The 17,379-nt window shown below is 37.5% G+C and overlaps 1 protein-coding gene across 2 annotated transcripts in view; it reads left to right on the top strand.

The window, feature by feature from the left end:
• LOC139698975 (protein similar-like) overlaps positions 1–17,379 on the top strand; it is a 581,257-nt gene that overhangs the window by 260,454 nt on the left and 303,424 nt on the right. For both annotated transcript variants that reach the window (XM_071597969.1, XM_071597968.1), the window contains exons 2-4: positions 11,899–12,086; positions 14,612–14,763; positions 15,400–15,582. In XM_071597969.1, coding sequence (XP_071454070.1) covers positions 11,899–12,086; positions 14,612–14,763; positions 15,400–15,582 — 523 coding nt within the window. The remainder of the gene's footprint in view (positions 1–11,898; positions 12,087–14,611; positions 14,764–15,399; positions 15,583–17,379) is intronic.

The following is a 17,379-nucleotide window of genomic DNA, read 5'->3' as shown; positions in this document are numbered from 1 at the left end:
ATTCCATTGTTTATTTCGTCCAAATCTGTAATTTAAATGCCTCCGGAATGAACTTCGACTAGCAGCAGGAGGTGACGCAAATGCGCATTGACAGAGGGCCCTCATATTTCGCGGCCGTTTGTATTTAATGTAACGCATTCATTTTGTGAAGGATCAGGGACATGGGCTGGTTTCATCATGCATAGTAAATAGAATTTCTTGAAATTTCCAAGAAAGGTGATTGAAACCTTTCCAATCCAACGTTTTGGTTCTTGTTATCAGGTTATTAATATGATTTTTTTATTTATCGACTTAATTGGGCGAGGTTGAGACTTTAGTCCGTTCTTCCACCTAACATTGCATTGAAGACAATTACGTACAACAAAGCCCTAGATGGAGGAACATCCACCCAGGCGGGAATCGGAGCCGTGACCTCTGGGTTGGTAGGCGAGGACGTCACCCTACCGTCACCAGGGCCGGCAAGGAAAACCTTCCATTTATCTTGTAAATAAATATGATAGTAGGAAAGGAAGAAAAATATTTAGTACTAGTGCCAATTTTCGGTGTCTGCCGACATAGTTAGATTCTCATTTCGAAACTTCGGGAGAAACATTGAATTGCTCCGTCATTACAGCATTATTTTCTTTCTGGTAAAATCATTTCGTCAGTGTTTTAAGGCAAGAAGTAGAATGAAGATTTATTATTTATTGGAATTTCCTGAAATTATTCAGTCCCCCTCTCTATTCATTTCTCTTCATCGGTGGTGGTTTCTGAGTTATTCGTATAATTCCCTACATGTGCATCTTTCAGTCTGAGTGGCTTTCTTTTCTCTTTCTTTGTGTCCATGCAGACGGGTAGGAACATGGAGGGAGAAAGAGATTAAAAGGGGTCCACACCTCTCATCACATCAAAACCGGTGCAATTGTCAGACATGAGGGAAATAATAACCGATCGTAGCACTTTTCCACTTGGATAATTTTTATATAACGACCGTTTCGATGTATTACGTCAGCATCACATGATTGATTCTTTATGTTCGACTTCCACCACATTACGTCTGAAGCTACTCAATTAGTGAAATTGTTGAGAAAACTTGGGTTCCGAATATAGGTGGAAGATGAATTTATAAAGATTTGCAAGTTGTCTTATTGTATTAAAATAATTTTTTGGACCAATTTTGCTGTTTCCATATACCATTAACCATTGGTCTACAAGATCTACCGACTTTACTCGCTGCAACTGACTTCTGGCTATCTGACATCGCCTATGTGCCTAAGCCGCATTAATTTTCGATGAATGGATGGTGTCTTCGAGATGGATTCGTGTATTTCTCATCTCATTGTTTTTTTAGTTTTGTTTGTGAACAGGAATGTCGTAATCGAGATCAAAACGCCAAAGTGTTAATTTTAGTCAAGCATGCGATTATTTCCTGTAAGTAATAGCCCTTGCATTGGAATGAAACCCTTGTGTCGCGAATTTTATTTTATTCCTAAAGATGAAAAAGAACTGAAAGACCCACGTTTTTGGACCATAGAGGAGATAAGTGTAGCATACTCGTAGAGTGATCTGAAAGCAGTGTCAAAATGTGCATTTCCAAAACTTTTTCTCAGGATATGAAAAAAAATCATCAATTGTCATTGTCTGATGAGGATTACTTTGAAGGGAGTACAATAAATATATCCTTTTTTGGGTCAAATAGCACGTGGGATAATTGAAAGAAACTCAAATGAGGGTGATTTTCCAACTGAAACTGGAAGTGAATACGTATACTATATATAAAAATGGAGCTGTGCTAAGAAGAAATAGAGAGAATGGTGAACATGAACCTTTTAAACTAAAGGGTAACACCAGAGTGATAAAATTAAGAAGAAGAAGTTGGATTATGAGAAAATCAATGAGTGACCAACTATATTAAGAGTTTATGGGAAGAAGTCATGGAAGCACTTGTTGGGGAATGGGAACAAATTTTAAGAGTCAGGGCGTCGTATAATATCATAATATCGTCCATAATTTCAATGAAGACGCTGAACGGATAATGAAAACTTGAATCATTGTTAAGTTTACGTGCAATCGCCTTTTCTGAATTGTTGTAAATGTCCTTCAGGTAAGCGGCACTTTCGAGTAGATCGTGAGGGTCGTCCATAGTTAAGGTATTTCTTTCGTTCTTACGTTGAGGATGAAAATTTTGTTAATTTAGCTGTTATTAATGTCATTTTGACTGGTGTTGATATTAGTCAGAGGGTTCATTAAATCAGCTTTATTCATTAAACTTTTAGATCTTGGAAGACCAGTTGATAACAGTCAGTGTTGTAAATTTTCCATTCAGCTTGGCGTTCAATCCACGACTTTTTTCAGAATGATGATGCCCGTCGGAAACGTGACGTCGCCAGCGGTGTATCTCAAAAGAGGTTGGCGAATTGGGAGGGGGGTACGAAAATTCATCTCTTAAAAAAAAAGACATTGGCGACGTCATCATCGACGGACGGCTGAGCACGTGTTGGGCCGTCGTTCGTGGGTAAACACAAGGGAGGAGCGTTTCAGTGCTTGGATCTTCCGGTTGGCGGCTGACCATTCCAATAATGACCATTCCTCAGTTAAATACTTGAGCACCCCCGCCCCCACGTTGGGATATCAGGGGACGGCAGATAAAGAGAGAGTCAACATCAAGGAACCACGTTCTCTTCCTCTTATCGGGGATACGTGTCGAGTGGCCGTTTGTCGGCGGTCTCCGAACGCGGCGCGACGGCTCCTGGGCCCATGCCCCGCACAGGGGAGATGCTTTATTCGTGATTTCGTCGCGGACCAATCCGTAAATGCATGTTGGCGACCTTGTCGTCTCGACATTTCGTCGGAGCGCGACATCCCTGTTGCGTAATCTCCGGTTGTTGTGTAAACACGGACGTTTTTTTATCTTTTGATCCATGTATGTCGCCTCATTGGGGAAGAAGTTTAATCTTTACGAAAAAGTAATAAGTCATGAAAGAGTGGAATGTGCAAAACAAACAAAGAAAGAAGCACATGGCACTTCATAGCTCACGTGCTAGGCATCGCGCGTGACATAATTGGGAATGAATGTTTGTTATCCGTCTCCGAAGGTGATAATGGAATGTTGAACTCGCCTTTTTCATCGAAATTCTCCGAATTTCATTTGTCACTTGTTAATTAGTGAAATTGATGGTTGGCGTGTCAATTCGGAGGAATCTCGTGTCAGTAAATTAATAAAATAATCGCTTTGTGATATGCCTAGCAATTTGATGTGATGACCGGATTTTGATGATAAAACACCATAATCATGCTGTTACAATGGTAGATGCATTGGGGTCTCTTGTTTAAATAGGTCGGGATGAGTGAGGGTGGGAGGGAGAGGTTTTAAATAAAGGGAGGGAGGGAAATTTGTCATTAATAAGCATGAGAAACCCAAATGTTTGTTGTTTTATCCGTCAAATATTAACTTTCAAATTAGACTTATCACACTTTTGCCTACGGCATCAAGAACCAGACGCAAACTTATTACCGCGAGATAACGTCACGCCGAGGTATTGCGTGGATCTTCATAGTTATTTTTATCCCAAGTTATGCCGAGTTTCTTGACTAATATGTAATTTCTTCCCCATGTTATTCTGCATATGAGCGATATTAAGGTGATCAGAGAAATAGTCTTCGCGGTTTACCTTGAACTGATCCATGTATGCGATCGGGGTTTAATGTGAAGGTTTAAAAATTTATTGTTCTTAGTGGGCGTTAAGTAGAACTGAAAACGGTAGTACAGTGAATAACTGTGGGCTCCGGGTAGGGGAAAATCTTTTCATTTGCCCTCTCCTTCGATACTTGTTTGATCCACGTAGAAATTTTATCAGAATAAATGAAAACACGTTCCTAAAACACCCCATTTTGAATAATGTGTTAATTTGATAGCTGAAAAAATTGGTGTTTTTGCCATAGATACAACCTGAGGAGACCTGTTCTATTAAAGTTTTCACTGAGGAGGAACAGCTCTGAATGTTATCACCATCACGGAAACGAGGAAAATGGTTTCCCTGAAGAAACTTTGATACTTTCACATTTCCCTAACCAAAGTTATGGTCCTATTGGCATAAGTCCCCTTTTGTTGAAATCATGATCTAATTCTCTATTCAGTGCAAAACGGGGTATTACTTGGGTCTAAGAAAACATTCCACTAGATCTTTGATGCTCATCGGTGGGCAATAGGCGTTAGAAAGGGAGCCTTAGCCCGCATGATCCAATGTACGGACCATTATATTCGGCCCCATTCAAATTTCGGCCAGAGGCCTTCGGAATCAATAGTGTGATCGCCGGCCAACACGTGTGTGTACACTTGCTGCGTAAGGGATGGACGTCCTTGGTAGCCGAAAACTTTTATTTTTTTTTTAAGAGCTGAAAATGATGGATTCCTCACAGCCTCAAGTATGAACGCGTTACGTTTGCTGGAGTTAGACTCATTAGTCAGTGTCTCAAAAAAAGGAGATATCGCTTTCCTGGAACTCTCGGGAGATTGAGCTTTTATTTCTAATTAATTTTTATTGAAAAGTTCTCCATTAGATTATTAAGGACACTTTTGGAATGACTCGCATCCTCGAGATAATAGTATCTTCCTGGTGGACCGATGTGCGGGGGAAATCGCGGACGGCATACAGTAGGGAAGTGGATTGTTTCCCCAAAACGAAACTATGATGTGTCGTAGGCTCTGTCTGTTACTAAACGTGGTATTTTCTTTCATATAGGGCAATGTCCACATTGACAAATATTATATTTCAATTACAATAAAACAAATATATACTATGTTGAAAAGTGGTAGGTATATTACATATTCAGCGTGAAAATTTACTTTATTACCCTTTTGTTGCAGTAGAAATATTTTCCTTCGCCATTCAAACTTTCAATAGAGTCGAAGGAAGTATTGTTTAATTCATGCACTTTTAATAAACATGTTTTTCGTATTACACAAGTGATCGCGTGTAATTTATGGGCGTTCTATTAATGTTCGGCTTATCTGAGGTATCTCGGCTTTCTTCACTAGAGATACTAACGCATTGAAGTGTCCTAGTACTCTCCCTGTAATCACCGATATTGTGTGCAAAAATTTCGACTACAGGAGTGGCTAATTAATGTAGTATTCAAAGTGAGCACTCTGATTGGGCAATAGTATGAGGATATAGATGTAATAAATCCGCCGATCCTTTATTTTAAGCTGATAGTCTCTCGATGACGCCCATTCCAATCCGTGACCTTGCTTGCTGACGCCCGTCAGCCGTCTGGGTTCGCGGGTAATCTTCGCCACGTGTACGAGAGAGGGCATTGTAATCGATCCAGTGGCTTTTGGAGTGAGGAGGAGGGTAAGGGGAAATAAAACGAGTAGTGAATGTTTTCCTGGAGCAACATGTCAGTTGGCGAGAGAAGGTCAACTATAACATCAGGGTAAATGATGGGGAAAATGCGGCGGTGTTTACCATTGATTTCTCGTTTCGCAAAGTTTTGAGGTGTTGGAAATCGTGGGAATTTGGGAAATTTCTAAATCATAAAACAAAGCAACAACTCGCTTTCCTCCATGGCTCTATTGTTGGCAAAATTATTATCCACTCATCGTTTTCATGCCCTGGAAAAGTCACTGCAACACGCTTTCGCTCGCTCAATCGCATCAAAGGGAATACGTATGGTAAATACAAATGAAGAATTCAAGTCCAAACTCGTAAAATTTGTCACACTTACAGACTTCACCAAGTCAACTCCAAATTCGTATTTAACAATCGAGCCTACAATATCTCACGTTAAGTTACATCAAAAACTGCCTCTTGGGACCTGTAAAGGAGTGTCGAAGATAGTCTTCAAAAGCAAGTCCCATGGCGGGTAAATTAGAAAACATAAAAGATGCTCATAGTCGCAGGCATCAGGTTCCTCCAACTTCAAGTTACGGGAATATCTGTACCTAATGCGCAGGTGTATCGGAGCACAGATAAACGAGATGCCTTGATTAGCAAATAAAAGAGCGAAATAAATATTTAAAATCTCTAAGCAACTTGATCTGCACGTTGAAGTGTAAATCTCCATCTGGGGAACTTGTTTTAGCTGTAAAAATGTTTACCTACAAGCTGAAGCACAAATCTTCAGCGGCCTTTAATGCTCCAATATCACACAGCACTTAGGGGGAGAGAGGCACGGGGGATCCAGGAGTTGAATGGCCACCACCCATTATGAGGAATATTTTCGCCTTAAATGATATTGAAAATTAATATTTCCTATTGGCCCAATACCACTTTTGTATGCCTACTATCCCCATAAAATAGAATTATCTACCGCAGAGTGGATTGTGAGGTCTAAATTATTGCGATTATTTTTAAATTTGCTCTTCTATTCAACTTTGGTGTGCGAAAATGACCCCCATTGAGAGGTTTCCTAGATCCGCTACTGGTTAGGGATGCTTGACTAGAAATGTGTGCACTTTTCAGGTTGCAGAGATTATTTCAAGCACTATTTGTTTTATTCTTAAGCGATTTTCTTGAATTTGATTGGTAGCATAATGTCCCTGTTATCACCGAGCATCGTCATAATGTACAGGTGTATGTTGCACAAATAAGTTGTTTTCATTGTTATTCCCTTATTTATGGCGCACCTGACTAATAAAGAGCTTTAATATTTCTTCAGTTGCTAATTCTTTTAATATGACTGCTAATTAAAACGTTTGAATCATTAAGGATATATGGTCACCGGTTTATTAGCAGCGTGGTACTTTTAGCTTGATTGAACAAAATGCGAGCTATTTGTCTTCGTTACGGGATATATGTACGAATATTTGAGTATGAGGAACAGGTTTTCCCCTGAGAAAATCCGTAGCATTAACTACCATTAGGGAGATGGAAGAATTTGGAACCTCTGGGACTAGGGGTGAAGGAACGTTGTCACAACACGCGATACGAATTTCATAGATTGAATCAATTTCTTTAACCTCGTGACCTTGACACGCGTGCCTCCCTGTCTCCCTCGTGATTCGCGTTCGATCAGTGTAGTATTTTTGTCGGTGCGAGAACCGATCGATCAAGTAACTGACCCTTCAAATACGATCATCACCCTCCCACGAAACCCCCACCTCGCGCCCACGTGGTGGGTGCCTTCCGAACGACACGAGTTCTCGGATTCTAAAGAAGCATTCACGCCAAAAAGGGGTTTGGTTCGTTCCCATTCGGGGTTGGTGTGGGAAACCAATCACCTGTAGTGCTTCGACTGGAATTTTTTTTTAATCATTCGAAAATGGCTAGGTTGCAAACAAGGCTACGATCACGGTCACGTGTCCGTGACCCGGGATAAAATGGAATTAAGGCATTTTCTCTTAGAGTCGAAATTTTGAGTGAAGTTGTCAAATGTGAAGAGTGAATTTCCTAAAAATGTTTTTATTACTGTTTGTGGACTCTTTAATTGCTCGTGAAGTTAATATATTCGTTTTTCGAAGGAGACCCAATTAGCCCGTTGATATTTCATTCTCATGCAATCGATCCGATTACAATTCCGTAGTCGATCCGAGAACATTGGATTACCTCCTGTATTTTTCGTCCACTTAGATGATATTTTTTGCCTATTTTCACAGTCATCAGCATCACATTCCCACTCAATACTTCCAAAAAAACTGCGGAAGATGCCGCGACAGTAACTTTTAACGGAGTCATCCGCTACATGTGCATAATAACATTGAGACATTAACATTGAGAGTGTATGTATCATTCGCCTTGACCGGGATTGGAACCCGGATCCCTCGATGTCCGGCCGAGCGCTTTATTCATCATCCTTAGATATCATATTGGCTAAAGCTCTCCTCTGAACATCAAGGGATCCGGGTTCCAATCCCGGTCAAGGCGAATGATTTTTACACTCGTTGGAAATTGTTACATATTCTTGTCATACCTTATTCTATTTTCTTCCAACACCCTTCTCTCATCCCATGGAACATTTTCGTTTGATTTCCTCTCTGTCCATTTTATAAGCAAAACATGATTTCAGCATATATCAAACGATAGGATTATACGAACGAAACGAGTATACCTTATTGTTTGGTTATAGGTGAAAACTTATAATTACAGGAACATGTAATCTATAATAAAATAAACAAATAAAAAATAATATAAATTGATCAGAGCTGATTGAATGTCATATCAACTTTATAAATTTCATTTTATTTTGCCAGATGAAGTGCAAACAGTCGTTTTCCATGATTTCGTGAAAAGTACTGTAATCCTGGATGACATTCTAACTTGTGGAAATACAAGTATGATGAAAATATATTGAATAGCTTATTCCGGAAGCAGAAAAGAGCTCTGAAATTAACGCTCAAGGAAAATTATTGTTAAAAAAATAAACTTTTCTTTCAAAATGCGTGCAAAACGATTGGTACCTCGCCATTAGATCACCGATTTATGTTAACGATTGAAGTATAAATCTGATTAGGATAAACTATTAACAGTTGCAAAGCCAAGATGTTAAACATAATGCGAATTTAACTTAAATTTCCTGACTCAATAAATAAATGGAAAATAAATCTAATAAACTTGTGGATATTTAATGTAATACCCGAGTCTTAAAAATTGAAAAATGTTAATCTTGAAACTAAATTGTGTTTCAAAACATTGTTATAGAGGCACCTCTTAGATAAGCCTACTTGCTTGATAGGATCTAAAATGGTTTCATAAGTTTCCTTTCGATATTTTATCCCAATAAGAGTGCCAATAAAACAATTGGATGCCACGGAAACTTTTCTGTTTGTTTTAATGTAGTGCAGATAAGTGATAATAAATTGAGTCACGCCTGAACTGCATGAATGCCAAAGAAAGAGTCATATTGTTGCAAATAATTGAAGAACTCGACGGGGAATGAAGAAGCGATGCCTAATCAAAGTTAGCTATGCGTTCACATTTTTTTTCTTTCCATATGGATGAAGATTAGGAAGTATTATGTTTTTTTCATTGATTGATGAGTACTGTTTGTTAGCCGAGAACATTTAATTAAGAATGTCGTTACCACTTACGACTAGCCTTTCCTATAATTTTGTCTGTCATCTCTGCACCTTGTAGTTGATGTTTCTTTTTCGATTGGCAATGTGAGTAAATGGGAGAAGCAGATCTTTTTCCTGCACACTTTTTCTCGAAACTACTGTTGCGCATCGAGTTAAAATGTATTGTTTTCTTTTATTTGCTGCCGTTAATTGGCTGCACGTGACGAAAAATCCCGCGCTGAAAAATAACAACGCAGCGAGCGGAAAATGTTCCACGTCTCTTCGTGATCATTTCGAAGTGTTTATTTGCTTCAGTTTTATTTTCCGTGTTAACCAGTTTTGTTGTTTCTCTGATGGTGAGATATGGGGGTGGGATTTCGTTCACGTGCGCTGCAGTCTCTTCATATCGTCCGCTAATTCTGTTTGTGCTAGATACACTCATACAAAACAGTCAGAACGTGACGCACTGATTGACTTTTTTACTCCGGATTCATTCATTCAGTTCCCACCGTTATTAAAAAGTAACCTTGGGCGGTTTTTTTGGCCAATGAATTTATTCCTCTCTTCATGTGATTCCAAATATCACGTGTCACCATCTTGAAATCGTCTTGCCTGCACCCGCCTTATTATTATTACACTTATTATCGAAAAAAATCTGCAAGGGTCAAATTCCTTACTGGTGAAAAGTGAAAGGTCGTTTCACCTGTTCTCGCTGTGTTTGTTCGGCCCCTACGCGTTTTGTTTGTTAAGAAAATGATATATTGGTTTAATTAAAAGTAATTGGTGTGTATGCTGTTGGAGTGGAAAATTTTCAAGAATCGCATGAATTCCTTTCGCAAAGCACGCGGATAGTGGAAGTTTTAACAGCATTTTCAATGTGGCTGTACGCCAGAGTAGTTAAAATAATAAAAAAATTGTGTTTTGCAATTAAATACCAGTTCGATCGGTTAATTTTTGGAATCAATGAAGAAAATGCATCGACAATGGAAGGGCAAATAGAAAATGATGAAGCTATTTGATGAGTAATTATTTATATTTTGTTACATCACGGGTATATCATAGAAATATCTATGCATTGCATCGATATTCTGCCCTTCTGCGTGAATTAAAATATTTCTCATTGTCCGGAACATCTTTATCATGAATGACATAAAAGCCATCGTGATCTCATATCTCACCGATGGCATGGACGCTGATTTTGGTCTTCTTTTCTGAATATTTATGGTCAAGAATTTGGCTGTGCCAGTCTAAATTATCAGCGTTAGCATTGATTCTCGACAATCTCATAATAGTTTACCGAAGCTGGTCTTTCCAAAACCCATTTATTTTTCCGCTCGCAGTGGACTTCTTCAAAACTTGTGTAGCTATTGAATTTTATGAGAATTCCTTAACTGTCCCTTTACACACGGGACAAATTTAGGGTCTTTTAATATTTGTGTACTAGTAAATATCTTCAAAATTTTCAATTCCATTGATTTCCCTTTGGATTTGTTTTTTCACAATAAATATGTGATAGGTTTAATCGAAGATGTTAAAAACATTCAGAAATACGTATAAATGTGGCTGTTATCTGTTTGCCTTTTTATGGTTATTTTTCTTTCGTATTTCTGTTACGAAAAATATCCGCACGATAACTCAATTCTCCTTGAATTTTATCACTATTCCCGGTTTTTATTCCCTTTCATTCATTGCGCTCATTCAAGAGATATTTATTTTTGCCTCATTTGCCTTCTTCTTCATTCTGCTTTACTTACCTAGTACCATACCCTTATGCCATTAATGTAAATCTAAGAAAATTATTTTCTAATTATTGCTGTTTTCTATTTATCTGCATATTTAGTCCTAGACCATTGCTTATGAACAGTATATTTCGCTTGTATTGGTGAATTAACACTATGCTCCAGTATATAGCTAATCATTTTTAATGTTCTATTGCTGCCATGATGACATTTTCCGTATTCTTACTGCCCCATTTCCTAATAAGTTCGTGGGCGTCCTTCAAATCAGCAAGGATGACAAAAGATGAATAAAACTCCAGCTTTTTAATATTTTAGCAGTGTCTCGTCCCACACGTAATTAGCTTTGAGCATGAGTGTGGGGGCCCGCTAAGAGTCTGAGGCATTACGATGGATTGTCCCTCTCTTGCCCCCTATGATAGACCCCGTTTGCTCATTGGGTCAAGAGTTCACGCGGACCAGCATGCGGGCACGATCTACTCTGAATGGAGGAGATCTTAAATAGAAACGACAAAACCAGGGTTGATCGTTTGTTGCCTGAAAATATCATCTGTACTTATTTGGTATTTCTTTAAATGGAACGAATTAATACATTTCTACAGTTATGTAGTTGTCTACCGGAGAGGTAATTGAAGAATTCCAATTTTTTATATTTCATAAAAGAACTAGTTAATTTTTGAAGCATTTGCTGGTATCTCAGTCATCTAAAAGTCGGCAATTGTCGGATCTGCTTCTTGGCATTGAAACGAGTTCCGTAACAAATTGTTAAGGGCCGAAAGAAGTACTTTTAAATCCAGAAACAGAAATCCAATACCTAACATCCCCTGCCAAGTATTCCTGTAGACGATCTTAAGGCGTTGTTTAGCTGAATAACAAACGTTTCAGCTTGGTAATATAGTACGATTATAAATATATGACAAAGTATTGTATCCTGCTAACCACGGCATGCTATTAGCTCTAACCTCCTCTTAAAGTATTTCCATTAAGTTTAAGATCACCCGTCATTTGTTTTTATCTCGGACCTTCATTTATGTCACTCTTTAAACCCAAGATTGGATTTTTCAGTGGCCGACTCCACTTTAATAATATTTCCCATTTTTCAGTAATTCCTCGCATGATGTCTTACCCTAATTTTTGTCTATTTGCATTCGTTTCTTATTCTCACAAGTTTTTTTTTCTCTTCTTCAGGAATTCTGAGAAGAGGAAGGAGAAATCCCGCGATGCCGCCAGGTGTCGCAGGAGTCGAGAGACGGAGATCTTCACAGACTTGGCGCAGGCTCTGCCGATCTCGCAGAGCGCCTGCGCGCAGTTGGACAAGGCCTCCGTAATGCGACTCGCCATTTCTTATCTCAAAGTTCGCAGCGTTTTCGAGCTAGGTAAGAGTCCATAATCGTCTGGAAAACCGTACTAAGTACAAAGAGTATATTTTAAATGCACTGTAGGCGAGGCATAAGACGAAATTTTTAAGTTTTGGCTAGGGGTGCCATTGCTCAATATTGGATCAATTACAAGCGTATTTAATCAATTTTAAACATCCTAAAACTATATGGTTCTCCCATGACTGAAATAACTCGGATTACCTGAATTTGCCAAAGAATTCTGAAAATATCTGGCTATCGTTCAATTAGCATTGGTGAAAGGCAAATATAATGCAGGTGTTCTTTGCACCTTACACGCTAATGTGATAGCTTGAAGTAATCCCTCATGTTCCCTTTGGCTTGACTACTGTGGCATTTTTTGTAAATTTCATACCTTTGAGCCTCTATGATAATGTGATTAAAATTAAGCAATTTTCATTGGGTGGTTATCCAAAGTAAAAACTTGCGATTCTCTCCTTTTCGGTTGTATCTAAAACACGTAAGTTATCAAATTACTGAAGTAGTAGTAGTTTTTAGGGAAGGCGACCGACAACTGAGGTCATTTGCGCCATAGGGGATAGAAGGATGAAGGGTGGAGAGAAACCCAGCGTCGGCATTAGCCTACTCTTTACGAAAGGCGCCAAGGGGTCCGCAGCTTAACGTCCCAACCGATGGACGGCGTACTCATTTAAAGTGCCCTCCACAAAGCACCTCAAGTAGGGATCGAGATACCTCTGAAAAATATTCAACACCGCCGGGATTTGAACCCGGTGCCCTCTGGGTGGGAAGCCAGTACGTTTGCCCCCGCACCATCTCGATCCTTCAAATTACTGAACCTCTCCTTTCTGAGGCCCTTTTCATCAGTGGAGGATGTGGAGCTATTGGCTGTTAAAGAAATAATCTCAAGGAAGAAGATCCTAAGGCCAATAAAAATAATTACGAAGAACTCCAAGAACTCCGAAAGGAGTTCTTCGTAATTCCTTTTCATCAGTGCTTAGTGTATTGCTAAAATGAATTTTTCGGAAGTGAAATTTCTTAATGAATGAAAAATAGATGATATCCCTAAACTCCTCTAATGTTTATATATATATACAAACACATACACACGCACGCGCGCACACACACGCACATATATACATATATCTTCGAAATAGAACGCTCTTCGGCGACGCACAAATATATTAAAGCCCTGCTATAGATTTTAAAAACTCATAAACACAAAGAAAGGACACTCACATTTGTAGGTTTGACGTTTCGATGACACGGCCGTCATCGTCAGAATGCCGTTCTCGGTGGAAGAGCGGAGAGGGTGTGTGTGGGGGAAGGGTGAGGGGAGGAGAAGTCAGGGACGAATTGGAAACGGACAAGGGAGTGGGAGGGGATATGTAGGCGGCTATTGGATGGATTCAGTGGGCTTGATACAGCCCGAAAGGTTTGAATGACTGGAGCGCCCAGATATGTGCCATCTTGTGGGCTCTTACCTCTTTGCTACTTGCAGATTTGGGAAGGGTTTCAATCACCTAAACAGAGAAGCAGTCATCGAAAGATTGGTCGTGGGAAGTAGTGTGGGTAGGGATTTGACAATTAAGGAAAGGAGATTTGGTGGAATAGTGGTGGTTATTCATGCCGAGGGAAAGGGTTGTGGTGTTTTCTCCCACGTAGAAGGCAGGGCAGAAGTTACAGGAGAGGTGGTATAAAATGTTTTTTGAGGTACAGGTGGTATCGGATTGGGAATTGTTAGTAAGGTAGGTGGTGGGTCTTCAAAGATGGCAGTATTTGGTTGCATGGTGCGGACAGGGGCAGATAAGAGACAGGGGCACCTGCAGGTAGTCTTGTCGACTTGAATATGTCTCGCAAGTTATTAATTAAAGTTAAATTGTGTGTATATATATATATATATAATTGTGCATTTCTTTGTATTTATAAACATACACCTTTTTATTGAATTTTTGAAGTGAGAAACATTCTTCTAAACTGAATGCAATTGATGCAACATTGGGTAGGTGACTTTTTTATAGTTAGTATTATGTTAAAATAACTCTTTATGTCCCTTATTGCCCAAAGGTTTTTCTTTCATCTTTCCATAATATTTTATGCCTAATGGGCAATGGAAGGTATGCTATTACATTGCTAGTGGGGGCACATATATATGTAACCCATGGAAAACAGAAAGCCTCCCTGTGGTATTTAATTAATCAAATGTAATTCATTAAATTTTTTTTCTTTGGGCAAACAAAGTCACATTTAAAGCTCATACTATATAAAATTTGAAAATCTTATCCTACCACAGTGGGCATAATTTGAGTTGGGGAAAAGAATAAATATTATATTATAGTTAATTTCATCTTAGTATGAACATTCATGATCAAAAAGAAAAGGCTCTTTCCTTTGTATTTTCAGCATTATAAATCATGTAAAAAATTTAAAAAAAGGAATAATTTCAGTATGTATGCATTGTTTTTCCAAATGTTTTAAATGCCCCTATAATGCATGTTTGTATTTATGAGCAGTTAAAATTTTCAATGGTTTTTTTCTTCTTCTAGTCCCAAATGCAGACAAAAAGAAGCCACCAAAATGCCATAACAATGATTCATTGTTTCTCAAAGCTTTGGAAGGTTTCTTAATGGTGGTGTCTGGTGATGGGGAATTGGTGTTCCTTTCAGAAAACGTGAACCAGTATCTTGGATTGACTCAGGTGTGTCCATCAGCGAGCTCACTCACTCACTTTTGTCATTGAAAATATGTATATTAATTTCAGGAAATATGTATGTATGGATTCATATCATTCAAAAGAAACTTCAATTTTTTTTCGAACTTCATTTTTTAATCGAATTTTAAATATGTACTTCATTTCTAACTTACAGTTAATTTAAATCCTGAGGATCAATGATCCTTTTTCTTTCCCTTTCTGATTGATTTTGAACTCATATTATTCTCTGTACATTCAATAAATTGCTTTCTTTCTTCTACAAGCATAGGAAAGGGTGGATAATGCAGGCAAACTTAGTGTGTTTTAATAATGTATTAATATGATGCCCTTATGTTTTTCCTCTCACATTTCTTATTGCATTATCAATAAATAAATCAAGGTCTTAATCTCTATTTGAATTAATTTATTTTTTGGTGTATATCAACTAAGAAAGTACAACTAGAAATTTGCTAATTCTCCTCATATGATTAATTTTTTCCTATGCCAAAATTTTCTTATTAAAGACAAAAATATATTTTTGCTTAATAGCCGTAAGCCTTTCTTGTATATTTTTTATTTTCTTTTCTACTTTTAAGAAGACATCAGTTTAAGTTTTAAAAATAAGTTATTTTTTCATTGCAGATTGATATGATGGGACATAGCATATATGACTATACCCATCCATGTGATCATGATGAAATAAATGAGATACTTTCAACTAAATCTGTCACGCTGCCATCAGTCCCAAGATCCTTCTTTATCCGGTTGAAATGCACTTTGACCAGCAAAGGAAGGAACGTGAATGTGAAATCAGCTTCTTATAAGGTAAGTACTTGTAACTTGACTCTCTTTGTGTATCCCAAACAGACTAATGTACAAAATTTGGGTGTCCAAGGATTAATAAACTTTAAATAGCAGTGAAAATAATTGCTAGTTATAGCTTGATTAATATTGTAGTCTTCTATTAAAATGACTTGTTCCGTGTTTCTTTCAAAAGTAACAGTATTTAGTCAGATAAGTACAATTCTCATTGTTTACTAGTTATTTAGCATAAATTGAGTGATTTTTTACTCCATGAAATACCTGCATTTTGGTGCACACTAGTGGGTGGCACTATTGAAGTAACTTCCATGGCATTTCGCAAAGTTCTTTGAAGTTATTCAGTCAGGTTTGTTAGGTAAAAATGTGTTCTTTGTTGCCATTGATATTCATAACTTGATATAATCCCCTGCCACACACCTTTTTGGTGGCTTGCAGGGTATTGATGTAGATTTAGATGTAGATAATTATTTTGTGTGTGTAAATATTCAAAATCAAAAGATTATTTTCTATATAAATAAGCAAAGTGATTCATTATTGCACAGAAAATTAGGCATTTAAGAGTGTATTTTCATAAAATGAAAATATTTCATTTTGAAAACTGTACTTGAATTATTGCCATCATTTGCAAATCAGACCATATAGTGAGCTAAGTAATTGCCACGTGACCCAAAACTTAACACAGTGTAGATTTTTCATGACTATATTGAATAGATTCTCTGGCTGGGATGTTAGTGCATTGTGACTTCAACTCTCAAAACAGCCAAAATTCCATGTACTGCTTGTTATATTTAAACTGATCTTTTTATAGCCTGTTCCTCTGAATCTTAAATACAAAAACAGTTTAAAAAAGTGTATTTGAGTTCTATATCTCATTGTTATTAAGGGGTGTTGCATCATTGAAAGATCACTTGAATTATTTTTCCCCTCTGTGGAATTGAATTTCTTTGAGGCAACTTTTAAAGAAGATTAGAAAAAGTTAGGTTATTTGTGCATTTTATTAAGAATAAATGTCTAATACTTCTGAGTCATGAGATGAATTCCATATGAGTGCTTTAACATAAGTTGTCAAGTTTAACACTTGAGTACAATTAATAGAATCACAAAGCTGACACAGATGTAATTGTAGTCCTTAGCAAGATTAATAATAATGAAATGTACTGTAATAAAAATTAAGTCATTAGGAAAATTTATTTTTCCATCAATAAGATTTGTTCATTAGTCTTTATTCTGAGTGATGGCCTTAGCTTTTCACTGTAGTATTTGTATGTTTTGAGAGGCTATCAGGGATATCCATAAGAATTTTTGGTTATAAAGATTTAACAATTGCATTTCTACATCTTTGAAACTCTAGTTTTCATAGATTTCTTACTCTTAAAACTTCTCATAATATTCAAGTGTAGTCTCATTAAATTCTCATAGGCAAATGATGTTTCATGATATGGTAATGGTGCTGATCAATTTGTAGACATGGCCTTTGAAAGTCACAGTAAATTCCTGATAGCATGTTTGTTACCAAGAGTGGTACCATGTTTTAATGGAGGTTCTTTAATGTAATGTTTTCTTGGCTTGTAGAAAATTGCTTGGGTACCCCAAGAATTTTAAATATCACATATACCTATCTGATATAGGTAATTGGCTCTTTTTAGTGATTTATATTTTTATAGATCAAAATTGGTATATTACCTAATTGAAATCGGTTTTCATTACTGCCAGCACCTCATCACATTTTAAATATTTTTCTGAGAATATTTTTCAATTGGAAATATCACAATTTTACTGGATACTTCACTTTATTTGTGA

This window comes from Hetaerina americana, unplaced genomic scaffold, assembly GCF_022747635.1.
Source record: "Hetaerina americana unplaced genomic scaffold, ioHetAmer1.1.p SCAF_9, whole genome shotgun sequence".
NCBI lineage: Eukaryota > Metazoa > Arthropoda > Insecta > Odonata > Calopterygidae > Hetaerina > Hetaerina americana.
This window is presented reverse-complemented; position numbering and strand designations above follow the sequence as displayed.